Source organism: Ranitomeya variabilis, chromosome 1 (assembly GCF_051348905.1).
Source record: "Ranitomeya variabilis isolate aRanVar5 chromosome 1, aRanVar5.hap1, whole genome shotgun sequence".
NCBI lineage: Eukaryota > Metazoa > Chordata > Amphibia > Anura > Dendrobatidae > Ranitomeya > Ranitomeya variabilis.
The window spans coordinates 310061226-310080708 of record NC_135232.1 but is presented as its reverse complement, the minus strand read 5'-3'; the positions used below and the strand labels follow the sequence as shown (position 1 = coordinate 310080708).

Genomic DNA, 19483 nt, shown 5'->3' with positions numbered 1-19483 from the left:
AGCACCAGAAACCTCAGGTTGTGTATATTGATGAATAAAATGGTGGATAAGAAAACTGAAAATTATGTGATTCACCATTCATCCCATTCCTGTGAGTCTGAAACTCAGCACACTGAAGTTGATGTTGTGATATCATCGCAAAGTGAGAAGTTTTTATTTTATTTTTAATGTCGGTAGCTGTGGGACCCTCATACTTGAGTGGGAGCTGAGCTGTGGGGACATCATACTGAGGAAGGGGCTGTGAGAGTATCATACTGAGGGGCAGTCATACTGTGTAAGGGGCTATTGGCCAGGGCCGGACTGGCCATCTGGCAATTCTGGCAAATGCCAGAAGGGCATGTCTGGACATGGGCTGCCTTGTCTGCTATATTGTTAGCAGAATCTGTGTTCTCAAGACACCCATACTGTTAAGAGTTGTGATGAAGCACAAAGTCGCTCTCTCGGTCACTTACCCCAGCAGCCTCAGGTATCATTAGAAATATTGGTCTTGTAGAAAATCTTCCTTTCCACCATCCAGGGTAATATTAGTAATATATCCCTTCTGGTTCATGGGGACAGGGACAACATGGGCCTGGGTGATTTCAAATGCCAGGACTGAATTTCAGCCCCAGTCTGTGCCTGGTTGGGACCATGACACTGCGATAGGTGGTAGGCTGTGGAGTATCATACTGAGGGGGCAACATACTGTGTGGGAAACTGTGATATGATGTGATATGACTGTGTGGGGGAAATCATACTGAATGAGGGCATTATACAGAGTGAGGGCCATCATACTGATATTTGTAGGTGTATTATACTCTCTATGTGTGGGTAAGGAATTTTTGAGAACATCAAACTAAAATGGCCAGGGGCTTGAATAGAGGCAAAATTACGGTGTACTTGCCATAATACATGTCTGTCTCCTGTTTAAAAATATGGGAGCTATGACCCTGCCTACTCCACAGAATATATATATATATATATATATATATATATATATATATATATATATATATATATATATATATATAAAAAAAAAAATGGAAGCAGCACAATGCTCACCGATGGGTGCCAGGCCTCCTGGGCAAGACGGTCCACTCATCCACCCAATCAATATGCCAAATAAAAATGAAGGCAGCACTCCAATTCTTTTAAAAGTGAAAAAAGCTTGTGAAGTTTATTTCAGCCCCACATCACCATACGACGTTTCGGCTCACACTGAGCCTTTCTCAAGTGCTTGAGAAAGGCTCAGTGTGAGCCGAAACGTGGTATGGTGATGTGGGGCTGAAATAAACTTCACAAGCTTTCTTCACTTTTAAAAGAATTGGAGTGCTGCCTTCATTTTTATTTGGAGTATATATATATATATATATATATATATATATATATATATATATATATATATATATATATATATTTTAAAGGGGGCACGATTAAAACTTTCACTATAGGACGACGTAAATTTCATGTATACCCATGACTACAGCCAGGGCATGGCGTCAAACATCCGGGGCTCTGGCTCCAAACTTTTTGGCCAGAGTTCCAGATCTCCTGCAACCACCGCATTGAACTGTGTCAGCATCCTCATGACGCTGAAACAGTTCAATCTTGTGATAGAGCAGCGAGACATAAGCTCACTGACCTATCACTGTCCGTCTCGTAAGCCGCAAACCACGGCTTACGAGACGTCAGCATAGGCGGCGCGATGATGTCATTGCATCGTGCCACTCTGCAGGCCAGCTATGGAAGAGGAGGCGGAGGCAGCAGTGCCAGGAATCAGGATTAGGTGAGTATAAACGTCATTATTTTTTAGATGGACAGCATGTGAGGACTATCATACTCTATATATTATACAGTATATGTGGAGCAGTGGGGACAAAATACTCTATATATGTGGGGTCATGCTATTATATATGTGGAGCTGTGGGCCATCATGCTATATATGTGGGACAGTGGGGCCACCATTCTATATATATGGGGTAGTGGGGGCTTCTTATACCATATAGAGAGGAACTGTGGGTATCATCATAAGGGGGTTTTGGGACATGATACTATATATAAAGGGGCTGTGGGATCATCATACTATATATATGGTGCTGTGGGGGCTGTCACATCATACTCACCCCCTCCTGGCGCGGTCTCTGCACGTCCCTGCTTCTCAGATGGTCTCCGGCGCCCGCAGATCTTCCTGTGCTCTGCAGTCATGTGGTACCGCTCATTAACGTACTGAATATGGACGTGTCTCCACTCCCATAGGCGTGGAGCGCATATTCATTACTTTAATCAGCGGTACCATGTGACCACTGAACACAAGAAGAGCAGCGGGCGCCGGAGACCACAGGAGAAGCAGGGACGTGCACAGACCGCACCAGGAGGGTGAGAATGACGGGGGAGGGTGAGCCATGCGATATTCACCTGTCCCCATTCCACCGCCACGCTGTGTCTTCCGCATCCTTTGGCTGTTACGTTCAGGTCAGAAGGCGCGATGATGTCTTTAGTGCGCGCCTTCTGCCTGAACAGTCACAGCCAGAGGACCTGGAAGACACAGGTGGCACGCGGTGGTGGAACGGGGAGAGGTGAATATAGCAAGTGCCGAGAGGCTGAGCCAGCGGCGACACCGGCATCTGGCCCCCATAGCGCGCCGGTGTGCCCACCTGCTCAGGACATCGGCACCTGGCCCCTAGCGACGAGAGGTGAGTATGTCTCTTAATCACAGCAGCAGCATATGGAGCATATTATTCTATGGAGCATCTTATGGGGCCATCAACCTTTATGGAGTATGGAGCAGCATATGGGGCCTATTATTCTACGGAGCATCTTATGGGGCCATCAACCTTTATGGAGTAGCATATGGGACATATTATTCCATGGAGCATCTTATGGGGCCATCAACCTTTATTGAGCATAATATGGGGCATATTTTAATATAGAGCGTCTTATTGGGCCATTATTAACCTTTGTGCAGCATTATATGGGGCATATTTTATGTAAGGAGCATCTTATGGGGCCCATCATGAACGGTATGGAGCATTATATAGGGCTCCTGATTCAATATGGATATTAAAAAATATTTAACCTACTGATGTCTCAATTAATTTTACTTTTATTGGTATCTATATTTATTTTTTAAATTTACTTATTAGCAAAGAGAATAAATTAAAATGTAACTTTTATTCATTAATATATGAAAATTACTACCTATAGGAAAAGTGATAAAGTGCAAATCATATCTCACTCATCAATACTCGTCTCAAATGGACCTAGTCATAGGGCAGCTTCTATACTCTTCTCAAAGAGTCCCTATGTGATATTCACTTGACTGATTCCAATCCTGATTACCATTAAATTGGATATAAATTCATATGATCATAAACTGCGATAATTATTGCACAATCCCAGCAAAATCCAAGATCTCAATCCTGCAAAAAAAAATCACAGTCTGTGTGTGGACCTAATCATATACTGCGATAATTATTGCACAATCCCAGCACCATCTAGGGTATCGATCCTGCAAAAAAAAAATCACAGTCTACACGTGATCCTACTCCTTTGGATGCACATATTATTTTCACATAATTTTGTGTATAACATATGGAAGGATCTCACCCATTAGGAGAAAGGACACCGACATCAATCCTTCAATTCCAAAATAGCCGGATTCCATGTAGAGGAGTGGGGTGGTCTTGCCCTATTAAGCCCTGTAAAGGCTATAGCGGCCCTAACCCCAAAGACTCTCGCCCTCACAAGGGCAGTCCACAGCTGACCCTTACAACATTGACCCTAATCATCCCTGTGCTCCCGACGCGTTTCATCAGTAATCTGAATCCTCAGGGGACTTCTATGCACTATTCGGGTACATTGCTTATTGCAGGGGGTTTCCTTTGCTACTCTTGGGCTCTCTGCGGTCAATGACAGGGCTTCTTTTTTTTTTTTTTGCAGGATCAGGATTGAGATCTTGGATTTTGCGGGGATTGTGCAATAATTACCGCAGTTTATGATCATATGAATTTACATCTAATTTAATGGTAATCGGGATTGGAATCAGTCTAAGTGAATATCACATAGGGACTCTTTGAGAAGAGTATACAGTAGAAGCTGCCCTATGACTAGGTCCATTTGAGACGAGTATTGATGCGTGAGATATGATTTGCACTTTATCACTTTTCCTATAGGTAGTAATTTTAATATATTAACGAATAAAAGTTACATTTTAATTTATTCTCTTTGCTAATAAGTGTTTAAATTGAGAGAATTGTGGGCTTTGTTCCCTAATATTGCTGGTGATATTTTTTAAATTTACCAGCAGCTGCTGCATTTCCCACCCTAGGCTTATACTCGAGTCAATAAGTTTTCCCAGTTTTTTGGGGCAAAATTAGAGGTCTCAGCTTATACTCGGGTCGGCTTATACTCGAGTATATACGGTATGTATTCGCTGTGTAGTGGTAATGTTTGTAGACATTGTGTTGCGGTGTTATGTTGGCATTTTATAGTAGTATTTATGATAATATTGGTGTTTGTATAGTGTATTTTTGGTTAGCAACAGTGGTATACTGTAATTATATATGTACAGATCCTGGGAAGGGGGTCGTATGGGGAGACATGCACTTTGGGGCTTGGGCCCCTGATCTTATAGGACCCTAGCAACACCTCTGATTACAGCCAAATATGAGCATGATTTTTACAGGATGAATGGTAATTTTTAATGCCACAATTTAATTTACCATATAATATACGGAACAACAGAAAAAACATATTTGTGGTGTGAATAAAAGGCAGCATTTCTGCCATTGTTTTTCATGTTTTAATTTATGTTACTCAATGTTTGGTCAGTAGGATTACAGTCAAACTACATTTATATAGTTTATAAACCATCAAAACATCAGTTGTGTATAGCAACCAAACATACTAATGGCGACTCAAATCATGATCAAATAACTAAGGAGAACTGTGAGTCAAAAAATTGCCAAAAAATATTCTAAAATAAATTTTATTAAGAAAATTATGCACAAAACAATGAAGACATGTACCATATTATGTAAAATCATGTGAAAAATCCGTGAATACATCCAATAAACCAGAGATCACGGATCAGGACACTGCTGGGTATACCAAACATAAATGTCTGTACAAAAATGTGCAACTAACAGAGATACCAATTTTCATTTTTTGTTTAATAGCGTTTTCTTTGTGTAATTTAAACTTTTATATTTTGTGGTGTTTTTTTTTAGAGATGTAATTATTTTTAAGCTGTTTATATTTTCTACCAGTTATAGTTTGAGTCCTGGTACAATGCAGTTCAATACTTCTGTATTGCAGTGCATTGTCTTGTCAGCGCTCTTTAAGTAAAGTCTGCTTGTGGCAGGGATTCTTATGAGTCAAAACTCATAAGGCCCGACACGAGGGCCTCAACTAATGCAGACTTGTTGGGCCTGGTGTACTTTCTTTGAAAATCCATGTCAGAATGGTTGTGTAATTCTTTTTTAAGGTTTTTCTGTCTAACTAACAGTTGTATTACTGTTTTGTTATCATAATTATTATCAGGATTATACAGCCATTCTGACCTGGACTTTCAAAGTAAACAGACTAGCCACATCAGGTCTAAGATATTTATTTAATAATGTGTGCAATTTCTATAAACAGAAAATCCGCCAAATTTGTGGCCACCAATAGAATGTTCTTACCTTTTGGCTGTGATGCAATGTATTCTTTGCTGAGTGATATCTTCCCAATCACATCATCATGTCTGTAACATAGGAAAACACTGTTTAGTACGATGTAACGTGATAGAAATGTAACCCAGTTGAAGACATGGACGGTGGCATATAAATGCACCATTCCATGGATATGCAACACAAGAAAAAATAAATCTCACCCAATTGTGTCTTCATCCATCACATAGAAAGAGAGGGTATGGAAACCAAGGGGGAGGTGTAGGGTAAATTCTTCACCCCAAAATGGATTCAGGTCCCTCCATACAGTGGCAGTTCTGTATGTGAGAAAATCATACCATTGTCAAATTTTATAGCTATTGATTTACAATTGTTTCACTTATCATATGAGAGAATAAATACATGAATAGATGAGGGTAAATAATAAATAATAATTATAAAATTATTACCATAGTAAATGGGTGATATACACAGTAGGAAAATGACCAAATGTAAAAAGAGAGAACGTTTCTGACTTGCTAAAAGCATGGGAAATGGTAGGTATGTCCTTACAATATATTGCCTACATATCTGCATAAATAAGTTATCACCTATTCACATGAAAGGTGATAACTTATTGATATTATTTGATTTGGTGGGGGCTAACTTCAGGGACCTGCACTGATGGTCAGATCAGGAGACTTGTATTGACATGGATCAGCAGTGCTCCTGCGTCACTCCATTTATTTATTTACTTTACCTATATATAGACACTAAATTCGCAGCGCTTTACAGGCATTATCTGCACTGTCCCCGATGGGGCTCACAACCTAGATTCCCTATCAGTATGTCTTTGGAGTGTGGGAGGAAACTGGAGAACCCGGAGGAAACCCACACAAACACGGAGAGAACATAAACTCCTTGCAGGTGTTGTCCTTGGTGGGATTTGAACCCAGGACTCCAGCGCTGTAGTGCTAACCACTGAGCCACCATGTGCTACTCCATTCATACCTTATGGGGCTGGCGAGGGTTACATTCAACTATTTATGGCAGCCACATAGTAAATTAATGGAGCAACAGTTGGGCGTGCGCACGACTGCTCCATTCCAACAGAAATAATAGTGCCATGTGAGGGATAAAAAATAATCACATTCTGCTGACTGATGTGTGCTCCAGAGGTCGGACCCTCACATATCAATAAATTATCACTGGGCAACTCCTTAAAAATGGATATCCAGTCTTAATAAGGATTGGATATGTCATAGATACACCTGACAAGATCACACTGATGTCACTGACCTTGATCACCAAAGCTTCAAAATTGAAAGTGTTCAATAAAGAAGGTCAAGCTTACAGGGTGGACAACTCTTTACCACATAACATGCCCATCCGTGCTGAACAGCTCATTATTACATGGCAGCCAGTGTAAATAGTAACCTGATTACACCAAAGGAAAAAAAAAACCTTTCCTCTGAAAATGGGATCAAAGTAGTCCTGCGAAGCGCAATACAACTTTCTGACTAAGAAGCCTTAGAAAAAGACTTTCAGATGTCTAGTAGTGGGAAAGAATTTGACTTGAAATTTCAACAGTTTCCTTAGGGTAGTCCATGATTGCATTATACATAGGATTCCTATTTCTATTACTTTCACTGAAAGGTAGAAAGATTGGGCAGTACAGTGCCTGGCACAATGTCCACATGGCCTTGTCTGGTACTAAAGCTCAGTGACAATCAGCCCTGTTTATATGTATGGGCGTCACTGTACAGGATACAGCGGTGAAGGGGCCACAAGGCTTCACTGTATATTTCTGCCTCATCAGGAACAGACAGTAGAGGGACAAAAATCTGTCTTTGGGAACCCTCCAATCCCATAGCTGATCATGAAGCACCTAATTATTGCTCTCTAAAGTTTAGTAGCTCAAGTCCTTATGTGGAATAACCTATTGGGCCCCTGTGCAGCTGCACCAATGGCGTATCTGCCCATGTGTCTCATCAGTTTGCTAACCAGTTGGACATCCAGTAATTATGCATTAATGACTAATACCATAATAATATCTAGGTAAATATATCACATACAGTAACTTATCCTTTTCTGTCAAACACTGCGCAGACTGAAAGCTACAATGGGGAACACAAGACCCTCTGGAGTTTAACGATGATAAAATGTCTGCTTATTTATTCATTTATTTATTTAAAGTAAAATAACCAAGGAAAAAGGGTAACTGCACAAGGAAACATGTAAAGAGGGGGAGTACAGAGATAAGATAATAAGAAATAACCAAGTATCGGTAACCGAGTCTAGAACCACATTGGCAGGAGGTAAAGAAAAGAAAGTAATGAACTTAGATATCAGGTGTATAGAAATGTTGACCAGAATCATACAAAATGTACAATCATAAAGGAACCCTGTGCAGAGAAGAGAGGTTTGGTAGAATGGGAAAGAAAGAGGAGAGGAGGGACAGGAAAATAGGTCAGATAGGAAAAAAAAAACCGAAATCAATCAATAAATGAATCCCGGTAAATGAATAGTAATGACCATAATGGGAATCAGGGATGCACTCTGCGGGGATCACCAAAGAGATCCAGACAACATAGAATTGGGGAATCTTTAGGTTATTAATGTAACATAGTCTTTAGAGTTTTCAAAACACCATCAGTAATGCAGAGTGAAGACAAGTGTCATGTCTTGCCTGTGAAAGGGACATAAGATCCTTAATTTCTTCATGACCCGAGGCAAAGTCTACGAAGGCCAGAATGCAGGAATGAGCCCCAGATAATCAGGTGACAGATGATCGGTCTCTTGTAGAAAGATGTTGCATGAATGAAGCCTGGAGTCTTGGGGTGGAGTATAGTCTGTTACTTTGAAGGTGATGTGTAAGTTTCCCAAAATTTGGTCAGCATCTGACATTCCCTGAAAATACGTACAACAGATCTTTGATATGAGCCGCCATGCCTAGAGACAGGCGAGGTAGAAGGACAGAGGCCATGCAGTGTGGAGGAGGCCTTGTGCGATCACAATCTTGACTCCTCCTGGATAGGGAAGACTTACGTGTTGTGAGTTACCAGCGGGTATGCTGATCTGTCAGAAAATAAGTATTACTCTCTTGCCTATTTGGTTAGACATGTCAGACGTGAATCCTCGGGTGCAAAGATAACACAATAATAGAGAAGGGAAAGAGTAAACTGAAGAAGGACTTATAAATCTTGATAGTAGAGGGCAGCTCAAGGGCACGTATTTATGAGTTATGTTATTTTAATGAGAAATGTGCTGTAGCTAATAAAAAAAGAAAAAAGGTATAAAGGACAATGCTATAAGGCATACCAAGAATGTCACCTAGGCGCAGGGTTTTATGCACTTCCAGACAACTCCAGTGGCTTTAATGTACAGATACATGGGGGGTGCAATGTATCCCATGGGAATAACGAGGCTTTACTCACAGCCTAGTAACAGGCTTGGGAAGCAGTATAACTCCTCCTGTCTCCATGGAAACAAGATGAAAGGATCCTGAGAAACTCACACTTCGTAAGTGACAGGGGGACATGTTTCATGTTTCCCACTCCTCAAGAAACACAAGGGATAAAACAACAAAATGACACAAGGCATCGTCCGGGTCCTGAGCGGACAGCGGGTTGTAACTCATCACCAATTTTACTATCTCTGGGTGCCGCCATCACCGGAGGAAAACAGCTGTGAATACATGCTGCGCCTGACATGTAAACCTGGGCAGATCCAATACTAAGATCTGGATACATTGTATCATGTGAGGCAGGCGTCTCCATCCATCGAAAAAAGCGCTAATATTGTCAGCCCCTGACATCACAGATCTTTAAAATAATGCCGAACTTAGATATTAAATAGGAATCTGTCAGCAATATCAACAGAAGAACTGCAGAACTGTTTTTCACCCATAGAAAGCAATGAGAACATGCAAATAGGCTGCAAAAACATAACATTGGTGCTGCTTTTTTGCAGTGTTTTTGGTGAGTAAAACTAACTTTATTAACATGTCCTGTAGACAAATCACACATTTACCGTAATCCATCAGTAAAACACAGCAAAAATGCATCTATTTGAGGCACTTTATATGCAGCATTTTTACTGCCACGAGTTTTGGATACAGAAAAAAACACTGCAAAACTTCAACGTGTGAACATCTTCATATCTGTTATCTATCGCCTGTTCCTGTATCCACAATTTTCATAGTATGCAAAAAATGAACAGGTTATTTTGATCAGTCTTTGGTCAGAGTGTGGTACGGGTGTCATCAGTTTTTCTTCTACATGGAGAGTAAAAAAATAAAAGTTTCCCCCACCTCCTCCTTTCTGTCAGACCATGGAAATCAGACCACACATGGACCCTTAGGCCGGGGTCTGACGAGCGTATGGCATCGGATGCGATTTGCTAATGACCCTCGGCTCCTGCTCTGCTGCAAGCGGGAGCCACGTGTCATACGTCTGTGCTCTGAGCCTCTCGCACAGAGGATCGGAGCACAGCTGCGGAGGAGGCGGAGAAACTAATTTCTCCATCTTCTGCATTGCCCAGGTCAGCGTATAACGCACAGCACTCGGATGATATCTATGCCTATGGGCTTATATGGGTGCGAGTGAGCAGAGTAAAAAAAATGGGAGCTGCCCCATAGATGAATACTGATCCGAGTACTAGGCGATGTTTTATCGCATAGCACTCGTCCGTATTCATCGCTAGTGTGACCCCGGCCTTAGACTTGCATTCTCGATTTTGATTAGTGATGAGCGAGTGTACTCATTGCTCGGGTTTTCCTGAGCATGCTCGGGTGTCCTCCGAGTATTTGTTAGTGTTCGGAGATTTAGTTTTCATCACGGCAGCTGAATGATTTACAGCTACTAGCCAGGCTGAGTACATGTGGGGGTTGCCTGGTTGCTAGGTAATCCCCACATGTAATCAAGTTGGCTAATAGCTGTAAATCATGCTGCTGAGGCGATGAAAACTTAATCTCTGAGCAGTCATAAATACTCGGAGACCACCCGAGCGTGCTCGGGAAAACCCGAGCAACGAGTACACTCACTCATCACTAATTTTGATCCGACACTCAGATCAAAATCAGACATGTCTCCGATATTTTCAGTGAACCAGTCCAAGGAAAAAAATTGGGACATATCAACAGCCCAATAGAATATCAAGTACGAGTGATATGCGTGAAAAAAAACGGATAGCACTCATACAAGAAAAACTGAAGTGTGAATGAGCCCTCAAAAACACTCTGCCTCTCCTTCCGACAGATTTCCTTTATCTGTTATCTTATACATTATCTATACCGGATCAAAGTCTCTTGAAAATCAGTACTATCCAGTATATTAGCAAATATATTACAGCCCTCCTTGCTATCCTTGGTAGAATAGACTATATAGGCACACATATGTCGAAGCATATAATTTAACAGCGATTACTTCCATTATTTATGTGTAGGGACCCTGTGCAGACCAGAAAAAAGGTATTGACGTCTATGTTAATTCATTTCCATGAACTGTAAGACACTTTATCATCACTGCAGTCTGAAAAACCCAGTGTCTAGGGGCCAATTAGCACTGCCAGCCTGCATCATGTCCTCAATTTCTAATAGGACATTCATAAAAAATTCATACTGCAAGGTTCACCCTAGTGGATGAATAGTGGGATTTTTTCTTTAGAAATATTTCCGCTATCAATGTTTATCTTCTATGTTTCTAAGAAAATAATTCCTTTCGTGCGACAGAAATTCAGTGTTCCCTGCCGCACATTCAAACTCAGTACGCATGGGAACTGCTAAATCCCCTTGGGTGTTTGCTCCTATGTAAAAAAAATTAATTGGCCATGATGCAAAGTGCTGTGGAATTAATACCGCTATATAAGCGAGTAAAATAAATAAATAAATACAAAGTTGTTGTTTTTTTTTTTTTTAACCACATCCATATACAACCCCTGGCAAAAATTATGGAATCACCGACCTTGGAGGATGTTTATTCAGTAATTTTGTAGAAAAAAAGCAGATCACAGACATGGCACAAAACTAAAGTAATTTCAAATGGCAACTTTCTGGCTTTAAGAAACACGAAAAGAAATCAAGAACAAAAAATGTGGTAGTCAAAAATGGTTACTTTTTTGTAACCAGGCATAGGCGAAAAATTATGGAATCGCTCAATTCTGAGGAAAAAATTATGGAATCTTAAAAAACAAACAAAAAAACACTCCAAAACATCACTAGTATTTTGTTGCACCACCTCTGGCTTTCATAACAGCTTGCAGTCTCTGAGGCACGGACTTAGGCCAGTCTCACATGTCCAGATAATTCCGGTACCGGAAAAATCGGTACCGGAGTTATCCGTGTCCGTGAGCCCACGTGGCACATCAGTGTGGCACACGTGCGGCAGCCGTGTGCCGCCTGAGTACCACACTGACCGTGCAGGAGACAGCGCTACAGTAAGCGCTGTCCCCCCTGCGTGTGGTGCTGAAGCTGCCATTCATCCCTTCTCCCCAGCAGCATTCGCTGGAGAGAAGGAATGAAAAATCATGTTTTTTTTATTTTTTTGTTTTTAAAATAAAGTTCCCGGTCACCTCCCGCCTCCCACCCCCTGTGCGCCCGCCCGCTGGCATTAAAATACTCACCCAGCTCCCGCGATGCTTCCTCTCAGCGCCGCAGCTTGTCCTGTATGAACGGTCACGTGGTACCGCTCATTACAGTGATGAATATGCGGCTCCACCCCTATGGGGAAAAGCTAAACAAAAGCCATCATTAACACCTAAACAGAAAAAGTAATCACAAATCACTTGGCACTCAGAAATTTTTTTGTTGCAAAATCAGGATAAGTATTCCGTTTATTTGTGCATCCAGTTCAAAGATTTAAACGTTTTCGGTCCATACATCAGACCTTCATCAGAAATATCTTTAACAAAACTGAAATACAGGCAAAACATGGATATCTGTTGTGAAATTGGATTCTGGGCTCCCCCGGTGGCCACTTGTGGAATTGTACTTGTGTGCATCTCCCCTCTGTTCACCTGCTCCTATCAGGATGTGGGAGTCGCTATATAACCTTGCTCCTCTGTCAGTTTCATGCCGGTCAACAATGTAATCAGAAGCCTTTCTGTGCATGTTCCTGCTACTAGACAACTCCCAGCTAAGTTGGACTTTTGTCCTTGTGTGTTTTTGCATTTTGTTCCTGTTCACAGCTGCTGTTTCGTTACTGTGTCTGGAAAGCTCTTGTGAGCGGAAATTGCCACTCTGGTGTTATGAGTTAATGCTAGAGTCTTAAAGTAATTTCTGGATGGTGTTTTGATAGAGTTTTCTGCTGACCATGAAAGTGCCCTTTCTGTCTTCTTGCTATCTAGTAAGCGGACCTCGATTTTTGCTAAACCTATTTTCATACTACGTTTGTCATTTCATCTAAAATCACCGCCAATATATGTGGGGGCCTCTGTCTGCCTTTTGGGAAAATTTCTCTAGAGGTGAGCCAGGACTGTCTTTTCCTCTGCTAGGATTAGGTAGTTCTCCGGCTGGCGCTGGGCATCTAGGGATAAAAAAAAAACGTAGGCATGCTACCCGGCCACTTCTAGTTGTGCGGCAGGTTTAGTTCATGGTCAGTATAGTTTCCATCTTCCAAGAGCTAGTTCTCATATATGCTGGGCTATGTTCTCTCGCCATTGAGAATCATGACAGTTTGACCGGCCCAAAAAAAAAAAAGGGGTTAAATTACTGGCTGAGAAAGGAGAGAAAAAAGAAGTCTGCTACAATTTTTTTTTTTTTTTTTTTTCCTCTAGTTCTGAGTGTGCTCTTAATTGAATCACTTGCTAGTCTGCCTATACTGCAGCCTTCCTCTCTTTCTCTCCTTCTAATCCTTGAATGGCTCTGTGTTCACCTGTTTCAAATGGATCTTCAGAGTGTAGCTACAGGTTTGAATAATCTCGCCACAAAGGTACAAAATTTGCAAGATTTTGTTGTTCATGCACCTATGTCTGAGCCTAGAATTCCTTTGCCTGAGTTCTTCTCGGGGAATAGATCTCACTTTCAAAATTTTAAAAATAATTGCAAATTGTTTTTGTCCCTGAAGTCTCGCTCTGCCGGAGACCCTGCACAGCAGGTCAGGATTGTAATTTCCTTGCTCCGGGGCGACCCTCAGGACTGGGCTTTTGCATTGGCACCAGGGGATCCTGCGTTGCTCAATGTGGATGCGTTTTTTCTGGCCTTGGGGTTGCTTTATGAAGAACCTCATTTAGAGCTTCAGGCGGAAAAGGCCTTGATGTCCTTGTCTCAGGGGCAAGATGAAGCTGAAATTTACTGCCAAAAATTCCGCAAATGGTCTGTGCTTACTCAGTGGAATGAGTGCGCCCTGGCGGCGATTTTCAGAGAAGGTCTCTCTGATGCCATTAAGGATGTTATGGTGGGGTTCCCTGTGCCTGCGAGTCTGAACGAGTCCATGACGATGGCTATTCAGATCGATAGGCGTCTGCGGGAGCGCAAACCTATGCACCATTTGGCGGTGTCTACTGAGAAAACGCCAGAAAATATGCAATGTGATAGAATTCTGTCCAGAAGCGAGCGGCAGAATTTTAGACGAAAAAATGGGTTGTGCTTCTATTGTGGTGATTCAACTCATGTTATTTCAGCATGCTTTAAGCGTACTAAGAAGCCTGACAAGTCTGTTTCAATTAGCACTTTACAGTCTAAGTTTATTCTATCTGTGACCCTGATTTGTTCTTTGTCATCTATTACCGCGGACGCCTATGTCGACTCTGGCGCTGCTTTGAGTCTTATGGATTGGTCCTTTGCCAAACGCTGTGGGTATGATTTGGAGCCATTGGAGGCTCCGATACCTCTGAAAGGGGTTGACTCCACCCCATTGGCTAGTAATAAACCACAATACTGGACACAAGTGACTATGCGTGTTAATCCGGATCACCAGGAGGTTATTCGCTTTCTGGTGCTGTATAATCTACATGATGTTTTGGTGCTGGGATTGCCATGGCTGCAATCTCATAACCCAGTCCTTGACTGGAAAGCTATGTCTGTGTTAAGCTGGGGATGTAAGGGGACGCATGGGGACGTACCTGTGGTTTCCATTTCATCATCTATTCCCTCTGAGATTCCTGAATTCTTGTCTGACTTTCGTGACGTTTTTGAAGAACCCAAGGTTGGTTCACTACCTCCGCACCGGGAGTGCGATTGTGCCATAGACTTGATCCCGGGTAGTAAATACCCTAAGGGTCGTTTATTTAATCTGTCTGTGCCTGAACACGCGGCTATGCGAGAATATATAAAGGAGTCCTTGGAAAAGGGACATATTCGTCCTTCGTCATCTCCCTTAGGAGCCGGTTTTTTCTTTGTGTCTAAGAAAGACGGCTCTTTGAGGCCGTGTATTGATTATCGACTTTTGAATAAAATCACGGTTAAATATCAATATCCGTTACCACTGCTTACTGATTTGTTTGCTCGTATAAAGGGGGCCAAGTGGTTCTCTAAGATTGATCTCCGTGGGGCGTATAATTTGGTGCGAATCAAGCAGGGGGATGAGTGGAAAACCGCATTTAATACGCCCGAGGGCCATTTTGAGTATTTGGTGATGCCTTTTGGTCTTTCAAATGCCCCTTCAGTCTTCCAGTCCTTTATGCATGACATTTTCCGCGATTATTTGGATAAATTTATGATTGTGTATCTGGATGATATTCTGATTTTTTCGGATGACTGGGACTCTCATGTCCAGCAGGTCAGGAGGGTTTTTCAGGTTTTGCGGTCTAATTCCTTGTGTGTGAAGGGTTCTAAGTGTGTTTTTGGGGTTCAAAAGATTTCCTTCTTGGGATACATTTTTTCCCCCTCTTCCATCGAGATGGATCCTGTCAAGGTTCAGGCTATTGGTGATTGGACGCAACCCTCTTCTCTTAAGAGTCTTCAGAAATTTTTGGGCTTTGCTAACTTTTATCGTCGATTTATTGCTGGTTTTTCTGATGTTGTAAAACCATTGACTGATTTGACTAAGAAGGGTGCTGATGTTGCTGATTGGTCCCCTTATGCTGTGGAGGCCTTTCGGGAGCTCAAGCGCCGCTTTTCTTCCGCCCCAGTGTTGCGTCAGCCTGATGTTGCTCTTCCTTTTCAGGTTGAGGTCGACGCTTCTGAAATCGGAGCTGGGGCGGTGTTGTCGCAGAGAAGTTCCGACTGCTCCGTGATGAGACCTTGTGCCTTTTTTTCCCGTAAATTTTCGCCCGCCGAGCGGAATTATGATATTGGGAATCGGGAGCTTTTGGCCATGAAGTGGGCTTTTGAGGAGTGGCGTCACTGGCTTGAGGGGGCCAGACATCAGGTGGTGGTATTGACTGACCACAAAAATTTAATTTACCTTGAGTCTGCCAGGCGCCTGAATCCTAGACAGGCGCGCTGGTCGTTGTTTTTCTCTCGGTTTAATTTTGTGGTGTCTTACCTACCGGGTTCTAAGAATGTTAAGGCGGATGCCCTTTCTAGGAGTTTTGAGCCTGACTCCCCTGGTTATTCTGAGCCCACAGGTATCCTTAAAGATGGAGTGATATTGTCTGCCGTTTCTCCAGACCTGCGGCGGGCCTTGCAGGAGTTTCAGGCGGATAGACCTGATCGTTGCCCACCTGGTAGACTGTTTGTTCCTGATGATTGGACCAGTAGAGTCATCTCTGAGGTTCATTCTTCTGCGTTGGCAGGTCATCCTGGAATCTTTGGTACCAGGGATTTGGTGGCAAGGTCCTTCTGGTGGCCTTCCCTGTCACGAGATGTGCGAGGCTTTGTGCAGTCTTGTGACGTTTGTGCTCGGGCCAAGCCTTGTTGTTCTCGGGCTAGTGGATTGTTGTTACCCTTGCCTATCCCGAAGAGGCCTTGGACGCACATCTCGATGGATTTTATTTCGGATCTGCCTGTTTCTCATAAGATGTCTGTCATCTGGGTGGTGTGTGACCGTTTCTCTAAGATGGTCCATCTGGTTCCCTTGCCTAAGTTGCCTTCTTCTTCCGAGTTGGTTCCTCTGTTTTTTCAAAATGTTGTTCGTTTGCATGGTATTCCGGAGAATATCGTTTCTGACAGAGGGACCCAATTCGTGTCTAGATTTTGGCGGGCATTCTGTGCTAGGATGGGCATAGATTTGTCTTTTTCGTCTGCTTTCCATCCTCAGACTAATGGCCAGACCGAGCGGACTAATCAGACCTTGGAGACATATTTGAGGTGTTTTGTGTCTGCGGATCAGGATGATTGGGTTGCTTTTTTGCCTTTGGCGGAGTTCGCCCTCAATAATCGGGCCAGCTCTGCCACCTTGGTGTCCCCGTTTTTCTGTAATTCGGGGTTTCATCCTCGATTTTCCTCCGGTCAAGTGGAATCTTCGGATTGTCCTGGAGTGGATGCTGTGGTGGAGAGGTTGCATCAGATTTGGGGGCAGGTGGTGGACAATTTGAAGTTGTCCCAGGAGAAGACTCAGCTTTTTGCCAACCGCCGTCGTCGTGTTGGTCCTCGGCTTTGTGTTGGGGACTTGGTGTGGTTGTCTTCTCGTTTTGTCCCTATGAGGGTTTCTTCTCCTAAGTTTAAGCCTCGGTTCATCGGCCCGTACAAGATATTGGAGATTCTTAACCCTGTGTCCTTCCGTTTGGACCTCCCTGCATCCTTTTCGATTCATAATGTTTTTCATCGGTCATTGTTGCGCAGGTATGAGGTACCGGCTGTGCCTTCCGTTGAGCCTCCTGCTCCGGTGTTGGTTGAGGGTGAGTTGGAGTACGTTGTGGAAAAGATCTTGGACTCTCGTGTTTCCAGACGGAAACTCCAGTATCTGGTCAAATGGAAGGGATACGGTCAGGAGGATAATTCTTGGGTGACTGCCTCTGATGTTCATGCCTCCGATCTTGTCCGTGCCTTTCATAGGGCTCATCCTGATCGCCCTGGTGGTTCTGGTGAGGGTTCGGTGCCCCCTCCTTGAGGGGGGGGTACTGTTGTGAAATTGGATTCTGGGCTCCCCCGGTGGCCACTTGTGGAATTGTACTTGTGTGCATCTCCCCTCTGTTCACCTGCTCCTATCAGGATGTGGGAGTCGCTATATAACCTTGCTCCTCTGTCAGTTTCATGCCGGTCAACAATGTAATCAGAAGCCTTTCTGTGCATGTTCCTGCTACTAGACAACTCCCAGCTAAGTTGGACTTTTGTCCTTGTGTGTTTTTGCATTTTGTTCCTGTTCACAGCTGCTGTTTCGTTACTGTGTCTGGAAAGCTCTTGTGAGCGGAAATTGCCACTCTGGTGTTATGAGTTAATGCTAGAGTCTTAAAGTAATTTCTGGATGGTGTTTTGATAGAGTTTTCTGCTGACCATGAAAGTGCCCTTTCTGTCTTCTTGCTATCTAGTAAGCGGACCTCGATTTTTGCTAAACCTATTTTCATACTACGTTTGTCATTTCATCTAAAATCACCGCCAATATATGTGGGGGCCTCTGTCTGCCTTTTGGGAAAATTTCTCTAGAGGTGAGCCAGGACTGTCTTTTCCTCTGCTAGGATTAGGTAGTTCTCCGGCTGGCGCTGGGCATCTAGGGATAAAAAAAAAACGTAGGCATGCTACCCGGCCACTTCTAGTTGTGCGGCAGGTTTAGTTCATGGTCAGTATAGTTTCCATCTTCCAAGAGCTAGTTCTCATATATGCTGGGCTATGTTCTCTCGCCATTGAGAATCATGACAGATATCAATGAGTGACAATATACACATGGTGCACAAAAAAGGAAAACAACGGAATTACAGTAATTCTTTTCCAGATCAAATCCATCATATGACGAAAGAAGAGTGAGCAACCGTGGCGGATAGAGCAAATCCGGGTAGGTGATCCGTGAGCCGTGAAAAGTTCCAATTCTAGAGAGCTAAAAAGCTGTAAGTGTTGGTAAGGAAGACAACCACTGGAGTGGAAGCAGAAGGTTATAGCACAGAATTCTAAGTCCTGTAGAAGGACTCCACACGTGACTGAGGTCAATAAGATCTAAAGGATACTAGGTAGAGGATTTATCCGGGGTGCTTGAAAAAAGTGCTGTGCACAAAAATTGCCTAGTGACAACCTATAAGGAAGGTGTGACAAAATATGTTAATAAAAATTTTTTTTAGCTGTGTCTGCATTAGATATCCGGCTATGGAGAAAATATGACAGTATCAATAGTACGCTATATGAGTTTACTGATATACGTGACATGATATTTGAAAAATAGTGGTATGAGACAGAGGTTATAAGAGTGGCAAGAGAAAGGACAATTTAATGAAAACAGTAAGATGGGATATAAGAGTCATGTGGCAACCACAAAAATGTATTTAATGCTGCTGTACCGTGGAGTATAAGGCTATGACTGGGCCATAAAACAAATAATGTATTTAACATGTACATAGAGAGTTACCTGGAAACAATACACGTGGGGTGTGTATAAAGGCCGAACGGCCTGACCTGGGTGACCCGGGATAAAAAGAAAGAAACCCCTGAAGCGTCTAAGGGAAAAGTATAAGCGTATTAACTCATAAGTGGGCAAAAATCCCCAAAGCTATATATGGTAATGGGTATAAATCGAGGTACCTCTGGGATCCTGGAGAGATGCACTGAGGAAAGGCAAGAACCGCCGCTTTGAATGGCGCTGGGAAGAGAATGCATAAAGGGAAACTCCCTGAGTATCATACACATATACGTGCCAGCAGGGGTAAGCGCTATGAAGAATCAGCCTGTGATTACCTTGAGTAGCCAGGTACGTGGCGTGAGGACAGGAGCTCCCGGGGACCACTGTGAAATGGCAGTACTTCCCGGTATAAGTGCCCTGTGTGATCGGGTTATGTGACCCGCCGTGTCATCCCGGTCATGTGACCGCGGCACCCGCAGCTGCGCATGCGCA

The 19483-nt window shown here is 43.0% G+C and overlaps 1 protein-coding gene across 3 annotated transcripts in view; it reads right to left on the bottom strand.

Moving 5' to 3' along the window:
• Positions 1 to 19483, bottom strand: part of RASAL1 (RAS protein activator like 1) — a 209473-nt gene that overhangs the window by 130939 nt on the left and 59051 nt on the right. For all 3 annotated transcript variants that reach the window (XM_077296589.1, XM_077296581.1, XM_077296594.1), the window contains exons 3-4: positions 5852 to 5965; positions 5661 to 5722 (exon numbers count right to left, since the gene is read on the bottom strand). In XM_077296589.1, the coding sequence (XP_077152704.1) occupies positions 5661 to 5722; positions 5852 to 5871 (82 nt within the window). In that variant the 5' untranslated portion in view covers positions 5872 to 5965. The remainder of the gene's footprint in view (positions 1 to 5660; positions 5723 to 5851; positions 5966 to 19483) is intronic.